The sequence below is a fragment of the Lepisosteus platostomus genome, chromosome 10 (genome assembly GCF_059453375.1).
Source record: "Lepisosteus platostomus isolate fLepPlt1 chromosome 10, fLepPlt1.hap1, whole genome shotgun sequence".
NCBI lineage: Eukaryota > Metazoa > Chordata > Actinopteri > Semionotiformes > Lepisosteidae > Lepisosteus > Lepisosteus platostomus.
The window spans coordinates 40957301-40977133 of record NC_142620.1 but is presented as its reverse complement, the minus strand read 5'-3'; the positions used below and the strand labels follow the sequence as shown (position 1 = coordinate 40977133).

General features: G+C 38.2%; 1 protein-coding gene across 1 annotated transcript in view; it reads right to left on the bottom strand.

The window, feature by feature from the left end:
* Window positions 1-12970, bottom strand: part of atrx (ATRX chromatin remodeler) — a 106936-nt gene extending 93966 nt beyond the window's left edge. Inside the window, exons 1-3 of the mRNA XM_088649005.1 lie at window positions 12772-12970; window positions 3430-3536; window positions 819-874 (exon numbers count right to left, since the gene is read on the bottom strand). Coding sequence (XP_088505131.1) covers window positions 819-874; window positions 3430-3536; window positions 12772-12791 — 183 coding nt within the window. The 5' untranslated portion in view covers window positions 12792-12970. The remainder of the gene's footprint in view (window positions 1-818; window positions 875-3429; window positions 3537-12771) is intronic.
* Between the last annotated feature and the right edge of the window lie 6863 nt (window positions 12971-19833).

Below are 19833 nucleotides of genomic sequence, written 5' to 3'. Positions count from 1 at the left end.
CAATAGCTGCATGTTGAGAATGAGCCCACATTGATTTTCTTATTTAAATGGTTCATTTCTTTTGTAAATGAGAAAAAAATACTGTGGGAGGGTTTCTAGATGATGCCTCAGAGTGTCTATCTTACAGCCTCATGAACATTACCTTCACCTTTAAGAATTACATCATACAATACTGCATAATAGTAAGAAATCACACTTTTGTCACAATTTTAACTTGCAACTTGTGAAGAACAAATACTTCTGTTATCCTGACATTTTAGCAAAAACCCCATTACCTGAGGTTCATTCATCTCATTTTAAAAAAATAGAAAAATACAACAGGAGGGTTTCCAGATGATTACTTAAGGTGGCACAGGACAAGTAACTCAGGTTGCAGTGTGGGACTATAAACCAACACATTCATGGATGCTACACAGACCCTGGCCAGTTCTGAACCACCTTTATCTCAGCAGCATTTAATCACACCATTTGAACTTAGGAAATCATAAAAGTGGGATTCACCTAACCTTAACTTGAAGATCTTCATGAGTTAAGCTACTTGAAAACTTCCCAGGTGCTATCAACATTACTCTGCTACTCACCCTTAACTACACATATAATAAAGTAATTTGGTTAATAAAAAGCAGGCTTCACATTGGACAGGTTGTCAACAGTTATGACATATTTGAGGACTGGGTGTTGGCGCCTATTCTTTAGATCGCTTTCATTAGAATTGGTAAGTAACCACTGTTTCACTTTCAGATGGAAAGTTTACATAAAAATGATCTTTTTAAAAATCTAAATTATATATAAAACATGAGAAAACCATGATAACATACCTCTTCCATGACTTGGTCCTTTCTGTGCAATTTAATTAAACTCTTGTTAATTTTACCTGTGGATAAAAAACAGTAGTTCAGTGCACCTGAATAAGTTCAATATCCAATAACCTGGCAGCTCCTGTAACAGAAAACTGTGGAAATTAAACATTTTTGGTCTCAATTTCCAACCATCTTTGAAAAGGGAGCAATTGATATAGACCTAAATAAAATGGTCTATATCCATTGTTCATCTATAAGATATAGACATAAAACACCAGTTTTATGGAGATCAACTCCATAAAACAGGTGTATAAAATGTTACTGGATACCATGGACACATGGTATTGTAAATTATGAAAACAAATGGTGGGTGTAGCATGCAAAATCTACATTCTAATTGCTAACTTTCTATTAATCTGAAATGCTACTTAATACAATAGAACACTGGCATACTGTACTACACTATCATTGGTTATCAGGCATTTCATCACAAGCTGTCACACCACATCAAAGCCTACATAAACATAGTAGAAATCATTGTGTGATTTTAAAAAAAGGAGTGAATGCTTTGCAAAATAAGGTCATATTGTAATTATCACAGGTCACAAATTATAAGAGAAGAAAAATTATAAGAGCATTCAGCTACTTCCATGATCCAGGCCATCACCTAGAACACCAAATCTCATAGCCTGTCATAGCCTTTACTTTCAGAAATCGTTCAGATCAACATATTTCACCTGTTGGAAATTGTCTAGTTACTTGCTTACGCAAGTCTGCATATATATTGTTGCATGTTATACTAATGTTTAGCCTGTGGGCACCTCTAATTATTATATAGACATTTCTTAGTAAGCATTTTAAAATCATTCAAATATTATAATTGCTACTGCTGTTTCAGTTACCATTTTCAAACACTCCAGTGAATGCACAAACTGATACTGTTCTTATATTGCCAAACTACTGTTCTCAGCATTTGCCTTTTTCTGATCCCAGACCTACTAATTCTTACTTTGTGCAGAACGTTGCCGTTTCTTATTGTTAGTTTAAACGACCATCCATACTAGATAAACCAAAATCAGCAATATTACACAATTGCTACTGGTACACAACAAAAAAATAAATACAAGTTTGTGACAAGGCATTCGACTAGACATACATTTTTCACCTTGATTAAGATAGTCACCACCTGAACGGTCCTATTACCTGAGTGCTAAGCTCATGAAGTTGCTTGAAGAGCCGAGTATTAATGTTATATTTATGTATTTACAAAAAGAAGCATAAAACATACTTTAGTTACACTCATTTCTAGTTGCAGCAGGAGGCCTGGAGTTTAAAGTTTACTGAGCACGAACACATACTGTATGTATCGCAGCATAATGTACTTAGATGTCCTACCCTGCACCTGATAAAAATGTGCACACACAATATCTTAAGACACTAATGCAAAGAAATGCATGCACTCCAGTCAGTCCATTCTTTGATATCTCATAAAAGACCATTTCATCTCAACAAATGATAGCAGCTGATGGGACATGGCTACTATATCTACTGAAATATTTCATTACCCGTTTTACACCAAAGATCTATGGAGTACAGATTTCAGCCTTCATTACTGTAGTTTGATAATATTGTTTGTAAAGTGCAAGCATTTAAACAACTTGGTCACATATGCTGAACCATAAAAATACAGACTGCATTTCTAAATTGCACACTTATAACTGCCCAGTCATTTACACTGTTCCCAATCCACAGTCTTAAAAACTTGCAGATTAAAGCAGCAATAATTATTTGGTGGAAAAGCTCTGAAACTAAACACTACCTTGTGAAAATAAAGAAATGCATACATTAGACATACTGGAGACATCAGAGAGCACATATGGCACAGTTTCATTTATAACCCATAGTGGCAAAAATGTCCTTTTTTCTTGATTTTTAAAAAAATATTTCTGACATTTAGGATAAAAAAATAAGAATTATTGGTTGGTATCAACATGCCCAAAACAAATTATAATTATGAGAAGAAACATGGAGCTGAAAAACTCTTAACATATTAAGGCTTAATCTAACACCACAGGGACATAATCCTGACCTTAATTTTTAAATCGTTCACATTTTGGGAAACAGCAAATTACGTCCATTTAATTATATAAATGATCACTCATATGATCATTCAAATTGAGTTTTCAGTAAAATATTCAGTTTAAAAATGTGGGTGCATCATTGGTAATTCCAAAAAATAATGGGACAGCGTTGGAATTGAGTGTATGCGCTTGAACCTTAGTGTCACCGAATTCGGATCACGAAAGAGATTAATGTATTCATAGTGAGAGACTATTCTTCTCCTGTCAATGTTCACAGCATGTCAAAAGATCTGCAGGTCAAATAGGCAGGTGTCGTACAGTGTGTGGATATAGCATTAAGTTGATTTAAAAACTTTCAACTCCAGATTGAAAAGGTCCCAGTAGAGTGAAAAACATTGTCGGGTACTTTACATATATCCTAGTTTACCAATTTCTATACCACTCTAATCAATACATTGCAGTATACTTAAATAGTAATCAATCTTTAATCTCCCCAGTGTTACCACATCTCCCTCACTTCACTGCCCCTACTGTTTCAGTCCTCTTACCCAGTGATCTGTCAGGAGCTGGAGGTGAACTGGTTTCTTCAGATTCCTCTGATGAATGGGCGAGATATTCATGCAGTTTCTTCACCAACGTATTTAACTTGCTCTTACTGAAAAGAAAGAATCAAGGTTGGAATCAGATTTAAATTCTGTACTTCTAGAACCTTCCAAGATTTGAGTAACAGAAGTAAAGCTGACGTTAAGGTACAATCCAGCTGCTGCCTCTGAAACATTAACAGGGAGATGAGAGGCAATTTGGCCCTTCTTGCTTGGTTGCTAGTAAAATTATTAATTCAAGAATTATACTGATTGTTTCTTAAAGGCCAACAGGTACTCAGCTTCAGCAACATGGCTGAGAAACTTGCTCCCGACACCCACCACTCATTTTAAGAAAGGCAGCCTGTTCTTAGTAACTGAAACACTGAATTGAAAATTGAGTTCATGTTTATTGTTACACTTCAAGAAGTTCTGTGGGTTAGCTTTCATTTAGTTAGGCTATGTGCTGCAAGCCAAAAATGGAATTTAGCTAAGAAACAGGAGTTAACATTGTCATGGGATCTTTATTGACAACATAATGAGGATCTTGGTTTAAAATTTTTATTTTAAGAAATCATCACTGTACTGAAAGAAGTGTCTTGTCACCATACTGGTGTATTGGTTCAGAAATTCTGGTCCACCAACAACACTTATGCAGCAACCTCATTCTTCTTAGAGATCCACCATCCCAGAACTCAGCAAGCCCATCTCTGTTTAGCTTCCGAGATCAGAAACTATTCTGGATTCTGTTACTGTGGTTTGACAAAATCAGGCAACAATGTCCTAACGCTTCTACAGCGTGGATGTACAGCTAACAGCCACCGATTTAAAATATATATTTTTATAGCCCTCTATATTAATTGCTGTTCCACGCACATAGAAGGGACCTACATAAACACACATCCCTTATTATAAGTAATGTTTTATAGCTCAGAATCATCTATAGGTTATGCCGTACATGTCCTTGCTCCCTTCATGGATCACTTTACACTGCCGATGTTACATTTCATTTGCCAAATATCTCCCCAACCTAAGGCCTTCTGACAAATTCCATGAAGGTGCTGAACAGGAACAGTGCAAGTTCCCTTTTTTTGTTTTGCTCCAATCTTTGGGTATGGCCCCCATGTTCACTCTGTCACTGTTTTTTTTTCTATGAGCCAACCTGATAGAAAAATTGCACGGTCCAAAACTAGATGAGGCCAGGATGCTTTCTTATGTCATGAAGTCATACAACTGCCAAATATTCCTCATTGTACACTTAGAATTCTGAAATTACCATGCTTTAGCATAACGAAAAAACATCTTTGTAGTGCTTGATGGCAGATCTTCAAATTTTACAAAACCCAAGAATTATAGGGAACACATTCTTCTAAAAAGATAAACAGTCAAAAGACATTTGCATTGCCTTGAACTTAGCTGCAACAGTTTACATTTTGTCTCACTAAACAGGCTTATTAACTACATGAAATAGTGTATTTATTTTTGACAATCCTGTACTCTTCAAATGACATTGGGTCACCTTTGTAAAATGGCAGTTATGTTCAGACAAGATGGTGGTTCATCTGAACAACATTCTCCAGAATGCAATGACGATAACCTGCCATCCTTAGTCACCTGACCAGCAGAAGGGAGAGAAATGGTTGGACAGCATTTACAAAACCATAATGTGGTTCATTTCCTTCAGTGTCAGACTCTCCTAAGCACAGGAATGTATCGTGTTGCCTCACTCTGGACCAATTCCAGAACAGCATTATCTTTTCTTAGAATGTGGTGCCCAAATTTGTACATTATCTGAATGATGCCTTAGAAGTGCATTTCACAATTTTAACATCACATCCTTTGATTTAAATTCTACACATTTAACTATATAGCCCAACATTTTTTGCCTTTTTAATTGCTTACCCACATTGATTAGAGGAATGATTATTTTGGCATACAGTATTACACCCAAGTCTTCTTCACAGCCTCTTCTAGCTCAGCGTTTCCCATTTAAGATTTCAAATAATCTATTGCTTCTAGTATTTATGTAGCCTCCTAATTTGGTATAATTTGTCAAGGTGACTAGATAACTAACAATGCCAGATTATCCCAAACCAGGAAAAGAAGAGTTAGTTAGTTGTTAAAGTACTATTACTAATAGTAGTAATTATTAATATTAGATCTTACCGCGGCCATTGACACCGTAAAGCATGGCAGTTTAATTAATTGACAGGAGCATTAGACAGGTGTAAGTCTTTCCTTCTGACAAACAACAATTTGTTAACCATATCAACTTTAAAAAGCAATCCTGCCCTTGTTAGATCTGGAGTCCCTCAGGGCTCAGTCCTTTGACCCTTATCTTTTCAATATGGACTTTAGGCCAGGTTACAAAAAATATGGTGTCCAATGCTGACGATAATCCAATCTACCTGCATGCATCACTGAATTCTCCAACTACTTGTTCTATGCTAATCAAATGTCTAGGAGACATACAGTTGTGAATGACTCCAAAGTGTTGCTAACTAAACAAGACTAAAAAACAAGCATCAGACCAAGATGATTTTAATTGGCTCTCCCCTTCAGGTCTCAAAATAGAATTGTCTAAAACTGACTTTGGGTGATACAAAAAATGTTCCATCACATTCTGTTAAAAACTTTAAGGTGATTTCTGACTCTACCCTATCTTTCAAATAAGTCTAGAGCACATCCTTCTTGCATTCTGAAACATTTCCAGTTTAAAACTAATTCTTTCTCTTACCAATGCTGAGAAATTAGTTCATGCTTGCATCTCCTCAAAACTTGATAACGTGGTCCTGGTAATATTTACTATATACTGCAATGCCTCACTTGCTGGGTCATCCAAGAAACTACAGTATGCCCAGGACTGTGCTGAGTGGATACAGACCAAGTCTAAAATATCTAAACATATTTCTCCTATGCTGAACAACCTGCACTGGCTACCAGTCTCTTACAGGATTGAAATTCCAGTTGACCTACCAGGCACTGCATGGTCTGTCTCCTGACCACGGGCTTGAAGAGTTACTGTCGACTCATGTCCCAGTTTGTTTACTTTGTTCCACTGGCTAGACTCCTCAATGTTCAAGGACTTCACATGGTACATTAGGGCACTGAGCTTTCCTAGCAGTGACACCTTGTCTTTGGGATACTCGTCCTGACCATATTACAGCACATCTTCTGATGCTTTCAAGTCTTGCCTCAAAACTGACTTTCCTTTGAGTGTGGAAGAGGAAGAGGATGAAGAGAGGGAGGCCTTGGAATGGCTATCATCAGTTGGTTGATGGCCTCAATTATTGAGGGGGGTATTCAAGAGGGCAGTAGCTGGAGACAATATGGTGGTGCAAGTCTGAATCACATACAGTAGGTGGAAAACAACTGGTCTTCTGCATTCAATGTTCAGACAAGACACCAGAGCCTCCACTAAGCTCTGTATTAGAAGAAGAAAGGAGCAAGAAAACAACAAAGACAAAGCCCAAAGTATACCATTTAAGTATTTATCACCATCACAAAGTTACTTTGAGATGAACAGTCTTGGGCAAGGACAGTTTCAAAACCATTTCAGGAATACCTCACAATTTCTCAGTTTCTCCTTTTGCAATACATCTACTGACGCATATCTGCGGACTTTTAATTTTCCTAGAACATGTATAAATGTTCATTCAAGATAAAAAGAGAAACTTAACATCTGATATGCTCATGCTAGTAATACCCACCGATGGTGTCACTTTTGATTAATCTCCTAAAAACCTTATGTTCCGAAGCTCCAGACTCCATGCACTGGCTGTTTCCCTGGATTCTTGCTGTAAGGTCTGAGCCCGTCTGTATTGCACACTGTACAAGGTGATGTGGCTGTCTGCCATGCTACATAGAGCTGGCCCATCAGGAAGGTTTTACAGTAACACCTCGTGCGCCCAACATGGGCAAACAACCAAGCTGAAACAGAACCAAGCCAAGAAACTTCAGCCTGACAACAGATTCAAAACCTGCTTAGGTCCATTAGGCAATGGGCAGAGTTATTCGTTTTTCTTGTAGCCACAACTACAGAAAGACCATGGCAATGCATCCAGCAGCATGTCTGAGTAAGGAGGTTTTACAACCTCATAAACAGCAAAAGTTTTAGAAAAAGCAAGAAATTGATTCACTACAGAGAATAAAGGATAAATTCCTAATGGTAGCCGGGAATGCCATTATACAAATTGAAAACCAAAACACTTTTTTGCAATAGCTAACCACATGAAGCTGAAATCACGTTTTAATGATATGAAATATCTGTAGTTCAAAAATAATCTGGGTGAAGAAATAAAAAGAAATATGCACATTAATTTTAAAAGATAACAGATACTGTAATATACTGTGTTCCCTTCCATTTAACTATGATTTTATGACTTGGGGCAAACTGTTGAACAGGTTATTTAAGGTGCAAGAGAGGAGAACATCTGGTAAAAATACAGTTCTCTCCACTTCATTGTGAATTCATAACCTGTCTCCAAAAGCATTCCGTGAAGATGGTACTAAACTGAAACGAGATCTGCTGAAGTTAATTGATTTCTATTGAGTAACTCCGATGTGCAATTGTCCAGATGCCCAGAAAAAGTTATCTTTTAAACAACATCATCCCATCACAGTGGTCTCAAACCAGCCATTGCCTCAAACCAAGGCTTTATTGAAATTGTTCTATAAGAGTATACATTTTGTTTAAACCTTTAACCAATTACAATGCCATAACAATGATATAAATACTACACAGGGGAAACTAAATGCTATTTTTATATTTTGGGGTTAGAAAGAATCAGCACTGGTGAGTGCATTTCAATGTAAAATGTACACAGTAACTTGTAAAACTTCCAATTTACAAGTATGCACAGCACCAGGTTCTGCAATTCAGAAAGAGGCAACAAAACTTCCAGTGATATGATGCAGCCTTATTACATTGTAAAGAAGCAGGCTTGTGAACACATCCCTTTTAATCCAATACAAATTTGTAACATTCTTCTATAACGTCAAATAATGTATTTTGTTACCAAGGTTTAATAAATGATCTGAGAAAATGGGACTGCTATAACCCTTTAAAAAGAAGATGCCAGTTAAGATGCCAGAAGGCCAGTTAATGTTATTCTTTGCAAAACCACACAGTGGTAAACAATGAAACAAAAATAAGAGTCTCAAAGACCACAGCTACAAGAGATAAGCAGAAGCCAACACACTTCACATGGTTATTACAATACTTTCATGCTTGTTTTATCTAGTCCTTGGATGTAGTCAACCACACAACTTCATCCTAACACATGACATCATTGCTTTGGCTTGCTCCTCTGCTGTAAAAGCAATTCAAGCACGTTGACCCACACCTTCACCCTCAAACATCCTCTCAGACATCTTTACAAAATGGCAATATTTCAATAAAAGTATGACTGATAAGTGGACTGTTAGGGACTGCTACTGTTATTCAAAAGCAGTTCTGCATTTTGTATTTTTTACTCTGCTAGGCCTAAAATTTACAGAGGCAACAGAAATAATAATACTAATTTACACAGATTAAGACAATCGGGTTCGCTTGAAAAGAAATCACTGCGCTAAAGCTAGCTGCAAAAATCCCGGCAAACCAAACTTGAAATCTTTAGAATTCCATCTTTAGTTTATTTGAAAATTTCTGTCATGAAAGCAGTTGGGGAAAAAAAAGCTCGAATATCTGAGTTTGAAAGAAACAAAATCTGAAGCCAGCCATCCCAAATGAATTGGGTGTGAAAGCTCTCTTAAACAAGTGATGAATGGGGTCCATGGTCTGGAACCTTTTAACCACAGTGGGTTTATCCTGCTTAAATATTTTCATCTGACAGCATCAAGCTTTGCTCTTGGTAAAAAACACATTTAAAATTACAGCTTTCTCCACATTTCGTCTGATTAATTTTGCTGAGCAAAAGTTTTAAGACATCTTAGACACATACACAATTAGAGTTAAGACCATCGAAAGTTATTCAGAGACACCACTAATGTTTTCTACCACCATCACACTTACTAGTACTCTAACTTAGTTTGAGTGCCAAAAGTCCAGGCTTCTTATTTATCTTTTATTCAAATCGATAGGAAACTTGATCATAACTCATGATCAACTATGCAGCAAATACAAAGTATTCAAGGCAACCAATCAAAACTAACTGATTGTCCGGTATTTATCCCTTACACACCCACAGAACTAAATGATTACTTTTTGTGTGACAAGAGGCCTCCATTGGGATTAAAATTAAATTAAAAATGTCTCTAAAAGATCATCGAAGTTGTGTTTTTGCAAAATGGAGAAAAAACATCACAAAATGGAGAAAATCTAGATCTAGCCCCCTTTTTTAATGAGAGTTAACCAGTTGCTGTTTTGTAATTTTCTTTTAACATAAAACACAAAGAATCTGTATCCGCAGTTTAACGCACAGTAAATATACGCAAATTCTCTTCATACTTTTGTAGGCTTCCTTGCTGTTTCTAGCTTGGCACTTCTTGTCTTAAAGTAGATTGTATTTTCCCCAAACATACTGAGCCCTGTACCATAGTAATCACAATATCAAACTTCAACTAACAAAACCCTATTAGAAAAACAAAAATCTAAGAATTCCCATCTCAGGGAATCAATCAATGGTTTTGTATAAGGCATCTACAGCCAATAGAGTGAATTTTTAAATAATCCTCCATAAACATGATTCAGCGGTGGGCAAGACTTTTCAACATAGTTCCCTAACACATCCAGACACTTCTAAAACCTTTTCCCAAGGCTACAGATACCCTCCCAGTACCAGTGTTGGTTGAGACCAGAGTCGTTGATGGAACTGCAAGCTAGCAGTGCCACCTGCTACTTTGACTTCTGCTTCATTACTTCAACTCCATCCTCTGAGAGTTTCTTTCACATTTGAAAATCTGACTGCAAGATGTGGACTGTAGGTACGGGATAACAGTTCGAAGTCCAACTCCAAGCTGCATGGCTTGATCTACTGTAGAATGACCACAAGTTCACAGCCCTTTTGGTTTTTTTTGACCCAACAGAGAAAGCTCATCGAGGAATGAAACTTGAGTCATGACAGTTCTGCATGCTCAGGGATGAAGTGGGATTGTATCAACGTTCATTTATAATCCACAATGTTGTTCTAGGATGACAACTGTGAAGATTGTTCACGTTCACTTTATTTATGGACTCGTAAATGTGTAACATAATTTTCTAACACGACAGACAGAAGAATAAGTATGGAGAGCAGCATTGTGGAACTGTGGTTAAGGGACTTGAAACTGAAGGGCTCTGGGTTCGAATCCCAGGTCAGACACAAGTGTTGTACCCTTGACCAAGGTCATCTGAATTATTCCCGTAAAATACTCTGCTGTGCAAATGAAAGATGTTTTGGACAAAAGCATCAGCCAAACAAATGGATAATAATAAGATGAATGTTAAATTCATGTTTCTGTACAATACAGAGATACTTGAAATGCATACTTTCTACAAAGTCCCTGGATAATTAGCAGTGTGACCAGTAAATTAAGAAGAAACAGTGACAAAAAAAGTACACCACACAGCAGCGGGAAATCACTGTAGATCTCCAAATCTGTGGAGTCTTTAAGAATGGATTCTCCTTTTCAGAGACAACATAACCATGTGGTTAAATACTGACATTTCTCACAGAAGAACTTGGCAGCAAATAATTAAAACTTTTCAACTTTTAAGTTCATTTTAACATTTACCATTGCTTAATGTCCATTAATACAGCAAAACCACAACTGCAAAACGATCACACCAAGTACGGAAATGTGTCTGTTTAAACAACCCGTCTTATAGCAGTGGACATACATGTCAGGCTGCCAGAATAAACGTATTGTTTGGATGACCATGGCTGAAAGCTCAATTCGTCCATAATGCTTTATTTTTTTACTTACATTCAGAGTTATTATATCACAAAATATCTAGATTTGAACTATAAACATAAACGTCATGAAACAATGTTTCAGATTTTCAAACACCTTGATTATGTCATAATTCAGTCATGCTCAACAGAGAGACATTTAGGCAAACAAAAAACTTTTAACGCAAGAGCTGAATTCAGGGTGTCAGCTTTGTAGTCTATTATGTACATCTTTAAAAGTGCAATGTATTAAACTCTAACCATTGGTCATTTTAAAAACTAACAGTGCTTGTGAAATGCCAAGCGTTTTGTGTCAGAAAAAAAAATGACAAATTTCTAAAAACAAATGCACAATGAATATTCTCAACATAAATCCTAATAGCTTTCTAAACGCAAGAATTGACAGAGGTGTCAATATTTATAAACAAGAGCATGAATATTTATAACCCGTGGTGCGTTATCTTCTTGCTCAGGTTCTTACTCGGAGGGAAATCCAAACAAGCGCTGCAATGGAGTTTTGACAGCAACTTTTGTTATAGCTGCGGATTTTTCTGAGCACCGGAAGTTTAATGCACACCACAAAAATTAACGGTTTTCTCGCCTCCAAGTTATTTAAAAAAAAAGTAAAACATAAATCGACACCATCGCAAAAACCACAGTAAACGGCTTCATTTTCTTTTAGTTAATCATTATGTACCCACGTAAAACGCTGAATATAGACCTCTTGGAAACGTCTCACAAAATATTCTCTATTCTTCCATTCTTAGAGGAGATCTATGCTCGATCATTACTGCAATCCCACAAATCCCAAAGCGCAAAAGCGGAGTGGGGAAACACTGTTTGTATTGATAGCATCACCACGCTTTCAGAGCGCCCTTCAAAATAGACACATTATTGATGATAACTTTGAGGACAACAGGATCCTGGAAGATGTCGAAACCTAAGAAATCATTTGAAACGATCTAGGACAGAGGTAAACAACAGACTTGAACTGAACTGGATACATTCATGAGATCACTGTTCGCTTCATACTGCACATGCATTGTTGTTGCATCCTATCACTGCAAAATCATTTTAAAAACTTTACACAATATAACTGTGCAGGAGTGATAGTGTACCCATATAAAATGAAGTCAGTTTCGAGCACCATGCAGCTTGAACAAAAATGCACAATCGCTAGTGAGAACCGTAAGTGGTTATAAAAATATAAAACGGAAGATAATGCAGTTTACTGGTGTCTGAAACGAAACCCTCCATCCGAAACTACACCCTGCAATCGTTCTTACAAGGAGAACCCAGCATATACTTCAAAATACACGATAAGTGCAACACCGGTGCTAATGCATATAACGCTAGTGCGCACTAAACATTCTATACTGGGTTTCCACAGAAAAAAGGCCCACATAATAAATAAGCCAATTTTTAGTTTCACTCGTACCTCCTGATCTCTGCGGTCATCTCTCGCCGATCGAAGACACGAGGGGCGCGCTTCGCCTCTCATTGGAGTTGATGTCTCAGATAATCTCACCGGTTTCTACTGAAAAAAAAACAGGAATATTGAATTAACCAGATCCAGGTAGACAAAGCAAGCCCGCCATCTTGCCGGATGGCTAGAGACGCACTAAAATGGCGCACCCTGCTCAGATTTCACCTGCTGCCGGATTGGCTAAACTAGCAAAGAGCAGCGGGTTTTTTTTGACTGGGCAAACGCAAAACTCATTGTGCATTGGTTTGTAGACGCGGCTCTCGTATAAACTGTTGAATATCATTGGTACACTATGCATAGAGAATTGTTTTTTCTCCTGATTGGCCAACTCTTTATTTTTGTTTCATTCATTTTACGTTTTAATGAAGTGCGGCTGTGATTTCCCCTCTGAAGACTTTTTGTGTATGTGTGAGAGGGTGAGGTTTTGCATAGACCGCTATTATTTTTGTATACTGAACACCATCGTAAATTGCTTCATAAAGTTTTGTAGCTACATTAAAATAATATGACACACTTAATATTGATTCGGTTAATAGTCTAGTCATAGTATGTGTGCTTTTAACAATTTTTTACATATTATAAAGATAAGCTGGCTTTATGTTGTTAAAATAATTTAAAAAACAATGCGTTGGCCGACCTAACTGCAGTTTTTTTTAATTCCCTTTCCCTGAAATGGTATATTAAGTGATATCAAACCTGTTCATTATCTGAAAACTGCTAATTCCTAGTTATGTAGGGTTATGGTAACCCAGAACTTACCCTAGTCACGGAAGCATTGAACACAAGACAATAAGAAAGTTTTCCATCTAACCCATTTGGTAGTTGGTCGTTTATTGATCCAAGGATCTCATCCAGCCATTTCTTGAAAGAAACCAGGGTATCGGGTTCCTTAGTAATTAATATTTAATAATTGCTTACACTTATATAGCGCTTTTCTGGATACTCCACTCAAAGCGCTTTACAAGTAATGGGGACTCCCCTCTACCACCACCAATGTGCAGCATCCACCTGGATGATGCGACGGCAGCCATAGTGCGCCACAACGCTCACCACACATCAGCTATCAGTGGGGAGGAGAGCAGAGTAATGAAGCCAATTCATAGATGGGGATTATTAGGAGGCCATGATTTGTAAGGGCCAATGGGAAATTTGGCCGGGATGCCGGGGTTATGCCCCTACCCTTTTCGAGAAACGCCCTGGGATTTTTAATGACCACAGAGAGTCAGGACCTCCGTTTTACGTCTCATCCGAAGGACGCCGCCTGTTTACAGTATAGTGTTCCCATCACTATACACGGGCATGAGGACCCACATGGACTGCAGGGTGAGCGCCCCCTTCTGGCCCCACTAACACCTCTTCCAGTGCTGTGAGGTAGAAATGCTAACAGTAGATGAATCTATCCTAATGTGATAAGTAACACAAAAAAAATTACGTTGTCATTATTTATTTAACAAAACAATCAGCCAACATTCAGAAGCCTTGTGTGAAAAAGTAAGTGCACGCTTACTGCTTCCACATCGGTTAAGAAAGTGATTAGAACCAGATACTGCTTAATGGCTGCACATGATTAGTTGATCTTCAGGAAGTGCTTCCATCGTATGGAATTTTTCCATCTGTATGTAAAATCAGAAATTATGTCAGTTTGGCCTGGAGCACCTAGATCATGCCTAGGTCAAAAGATATCTGAGACAGTCTCAGAGAAAGAATCATTGCTGCTCATCAGTCTAGGAAGGCTTATAAAGCCATTTACAAACAGTATGAAGTCTATCATTCCATAGTGAGAAAGATAGTTAAGTTCCAGATGGCTGTCAATATACCTAGGATTGGGCATCCCAGGAAATTCCCACCAAGATCAGATCATGTGTTGCTCCTAGAGATAGCAAAGACCCCCAAAGCTACATCTAGAGGCATCTATCAAAATGGTAAATGTTAGAGTTCATGATTCAGCCATTAGGAAAAAACTGGATAAGAATGGCTTTTGTGGAAGGGTAGCCAGGAGAAAATCCCTTCTCTTTGAAAGGAGCATTGCTACATGGTTTGCAAAACAGTACCTGAATGAACCACAGGGCCTCTTGAACAATATCCTCTGAGAAGACAAGACAAAGTGAGGTTGTTTGGCTGTAATGCAAAATGACATGTCTGGCAATAACCAAATACTGTGCATCATCACAAGAACCTCGTACAAACCATCAAGCATGATGGTGGAAGGGTGATGATTATGGCCTGTTTTCTATCTGCAGGACCTGGACGCCTCACAATTCTAGAGGAAGTTATGAGACCATCTGTCCAACAGCTAAGCCAAAAATTATTCATGCAACAGGACAATGACCCAGAACACATCGACGCCATATGACTGAATGGCTGAAAAAGAAAAGAATCAGAAACTAATGCTTTCAAACATCACCGAGCTGAAGCAGTTTTGTAACGAGTGGGCCATATTTCCTCCCAGGCAATGTGAGACTGATAAACTCTTACAGGAAACATTTCCTTACCGCTAAAGGAGGTTCCACATGTAAGTGAATCACAAGGGGCACTTACTATGATTTGGTGAGAACTAGATAAAGGTAAGGTACTGTATGTCTTAATATGTACAACTATAGAATCATAAGGAGGAGTACTTTCTTTTTCACATCGCTGTTTATTACCCAATACTTTTCTCCTGAATGGTGTTTCATAATATAGTGTTTAGATTTCCAGAAGATTTTTGGTAAAGGTGTACATTAGGTTGCTGCTGTGCTTGGTACGAATCGGTTAGTCGTTGGCACTCTTACTTCTAGACCAGAAACTTCAAACCAATTGCCCAGCATAGTTACATAGGGGCACTGTGCAGCAGTAAATGACTTTTTTGAGGTGAGATGTTAAAATATGGTTCTGTTCCAGAAGTCTGACTAAATGGCCATTACAGATCTCATATTACTTTTTGTAGGAGTAAAGGTAGTCATCCCAGTGTCCTGGCTAAATTCGACTTTGGATCTCCGCAACCTGGCCTGCTTGAATTTAGGCCTTAATTCAACTTGTTATATCAGTTCTCACTTCTCCACTTCATCTGCTGTGTAGTGGGGCTGCTGGAGCACAATGATTGCAGTGTATCACAAGTAGTGATACCTCACTAGTACTTGGTGGGTGAAGTGGGTGCCCTTTTCTACAGAAAGTGATTTGGGATCCCCTGGGTAAAATGTTATGGGAGTATAATTATTAAAACAAGCAAGGTATTATTAATAAAATATAATGAAATAAACATTGAAGTAAAACAAAACAGATATTATCCAAATAACACCACTAATAAGTTGATAAACCTCAAACTGACTCATTTATCATCCTGTTTTGATAACATATACTTGGTATAATTAGCAAATGTCACATTGTCAGAAAATATAGGAGCAGAAAAATCATAAATAGAATTGCACAGTATTCAGAAGCTGTCAGAAACCGGGGAATTTAGGGAAGCGTAAGACGACATGCAAGTGGGCAGTAATTTTCCTTACAAAATGAGTGGTGCTGCACTACAGAAAATAGCTTATTTGAAAGATTTAAAAAATGCTTCGAGAAAATAAAAGTGTAAAACTGAAATCAGTAAAAATATCTTGAACATAACAAATAGGTACATTGTGAATTAAAATATTAATTGTAATCCAAGCTCGATTTTTTCATTTTACCAATTGACTTTTCCATCGTATCCCTTAAAACCACATAAGTATGATATTTGTCTAACTTTGATCTAATAGGCAGTACCAGGGTCTTCTTGTAAATTTCAGTAATGTCCTTGTAATCTCCTCTGTGGAATGTTTTCAATTCAATTATAGCTTTATTATCCTAGAGGGGAACTTTTACAACACAGTAAACAATTCAACAATAACAACAAGAGAGACAAACATTACCAACAAAGCAGACAGTAAAATAGAGTTACAGGAGCTAAGAGAGTTACTTTACATTTTCTCAGAGAGAATTTAAAGAGGGTATTAAAGATTTTCTGAGTCTGGTACTTTCACACCTGTGGACACAGAGGAGTCTTCCAAATGGGGGTAATGGAAATTCAAGGTTCAAGGTTCACTTTATTGTCATTCTACACTTATACAATGCACCACCAGCCAGCAGCCAAATCACCCTGCAACTCACAACTGGCAGCCCACTGAAGCTAAGCAATGGGAAATGGGAAAAACTAAGGTTAATGCTGGAAGAGGTGTTAGTGGGGCCAGCAGGGGGCGCTCACCCTGCAGTTTGTGTGGGTCCTAATGCCCCAGTATAGTGACAGGGACACTATACTGTAAACAGGTGCAGTCCTTCGGATGAGATGTAAAACCGAGGTCCTGACTCTCTGTGGTCATTAAAAATCCAAGGTCGTTTCTCGAAAAGAGTAGGGGTGTAACCCTGGCATCCTGGCCAAATTTCCCCTTGGCCCTTCCCAATCATGGCCTCCTAATAATCCCCATCTATGAATTGGCTTCATTACTCTGCTCTCCTCCCCGCTGATAGTTGATGTGTGGTGAGCGTTCTGGCGCACTCTGGCTGCCGTCGCATCATCCAGGTAGATGCTGGACATTGGTGGTGGTAGAGGGGAGTCCCCATTACCTGTAAAGCGCTTTGAGTGGAGTGTCCAGAAAAGCAATTATTAAGTCTAAGCAATTATTATTATTACCAGAGAGAACGAAATATAGTTCCTCCTGGGCCTCGGTGTGCACAGTACACTAGAATAATAGGGGGGGTCGAGTGGCAGTCAATTAGCAGCTGTTGAGATAGTATAGGTATTATACTCAGCTATACTATCTCAACAGCTAGTATGAGAAAACCTTTTGTCATCCATCACCATGGGGGACGACAAAGAGACAAATCACAAATCAGGTAATGAATACAAAAATACAAAAAATGGTTTAAAGTTAAAAGGTTAAATATACCACTTAGCACTATTAGGGCTGTAATCAAGAAATTCAAAACCACTTAAATTGGTTAACTTACCAGGAAAAGGGCACATGTACATCCTGTTTGAAGGGGAGACAAAAAAGAAACAATGGATCACAGTTGGAGAGCTGCAGCGTCTGATTGCATCTTGGGGTCACCAAGTCTCCAAATCAACAATTAGAAGCTGCATCCATGCCAAGAGACTATTTGGAAGGGTTGCCAGAATAAAGCCCTTGCTGACAAGAAGAAATAAATCGAAGCGGCTTGAGTTTGCCGGACGCCAAGGGGATTTGATTAGAAGAGGGTGCTATGGTAAGATGAGACCAAAACTGAACTCACTGGCCACTTACACCATCAGGACATTTGGCGTCAGAGGGGGATGCATACAAAGAAAATAATTTCCTAGCTACTGTAAATATGTGGTGGTGGATCGTAGATATTATGGGACTGCTTTGCTGCCACTGACGCTGGGGTCCTTGTTAAGATCAGTGGCATCATAGACTCGACAAAACCTGGTGGCCTCTGCCAGAAAGCTGCGACTTGGTCACAGATGGACCTTTCAGCATGACAATGACCATAAACACAGCTCAAAATCAACAAAGACCTGGTTTACTGAAAACAAAATCTACGTCTGAGTCTCCAGACTTAAACCCGATTGAAAACCTGTAGTCTGAATTGAAGAGGGCAGTCCATAAGGACATCAGTGATCTGGAAATTTTCTGCATAGAGAAATGGTCCAAAATCCCTCCCAGTGTGTTCTCCAACCTTATTAAACACGATAGGGAAAGGCATGTCAGAGGAGGTTGCACCAAGTTCTAGAAACAAGGGATCCAATAATTCTGACAGCAATTCTAAAAATGTCTACACTAACAAGGATAAACCCCTTTTAACCTAGGGAATATTTATAGTTATATTTATATTTTAATGCTAGCAGCCATATCACCCTGCAATTCACAACTGGCAACCCACTGAAGCTAAGCAGGTGTGAGCCTTGTCAGTACCTGGATGGGAGATCTCCTGTTGAAAAACTAAGGTCACTGCTGGAAGTGGTGTTAGTGGGGCCAGCAGGAGACTTTGTGGTTCCTAATGCCCCAGTATAGAGACGGGGACACTATACTGTAAAAAGGCGCCATCCTTCAGATAAAACATAAAACTGAGGTCCTGACTCTCTGTGGTCATTAAAAATCCCAGGCCATTTCTCGAAGAGTAGGGGTGTCATCCCAGGGCCCTGGCCAAATTTCCCATTAGCCTTTACCAATCAAGGCTGCCTAATAATCCCCATGTATAAATTGGCTTCATCACACTGTTCTCCTCCACACTGATAGTTAATGTGTGATGACTGTACTGGCGCTCTATGGCTGCTGTCGCATCATCTAGGTGAGGTTGCACATTGGTGGTGGTGGTGGAGGGGAGTCCCCATTACCTATAAAGAGCTTTGACTGGAGTGTCCATAAGTGTAAGGAATACTTCTCTCCCTGTCTGTGTGTCTCATGGAGACTGTGTTGGGGCATGCGTAAAGACAAATTCCTAATACAAGAAATTGTATATTGCCAATAAAGTGATCTTATCTTATCTTATTAAAAGCAGAGGGAAAATCAATAAATAAGATTCTTACAAATGTCTGTCTTGGCCAAGATGCTGATAGACCAGATTTAACATTGTGAGTATTTGGAGACTGTTACCCTTTTAAGGTACTTTAGGATGGGCTGCGTGCTTTCGAGCTGATAATATGTCGATTTTTTGTATTTTACAGGGTTAATTTAGCAAAAACGTACACGCAATTTGTTTTCTTCATCAGTTAATGCACAAAATAATAAATTCTGTAAAAATAAATAGATGCCACTTCTAACTAAGAAATGAAAGCAGCAAAAACGTTTCAAGTTTTGTCTGTAAAAATCTGCTGTATTTTATACAACTCTACAACTTTTTTTTTTCATTAAGCCCCTCCTTAAAGCACTTTCCAACAAATGACAGAGCAACAGCTTGCTCCTAGATGATTCGTTGGCTAAAATTTAGTTTGTAGCCAATCATAAAACCTGGCCGCCTCTTTACGTCATATACATGACAACGGGCTTCTAATTGGGTGATAGACAGAAAAGTATGCCAATAGAAATAGTA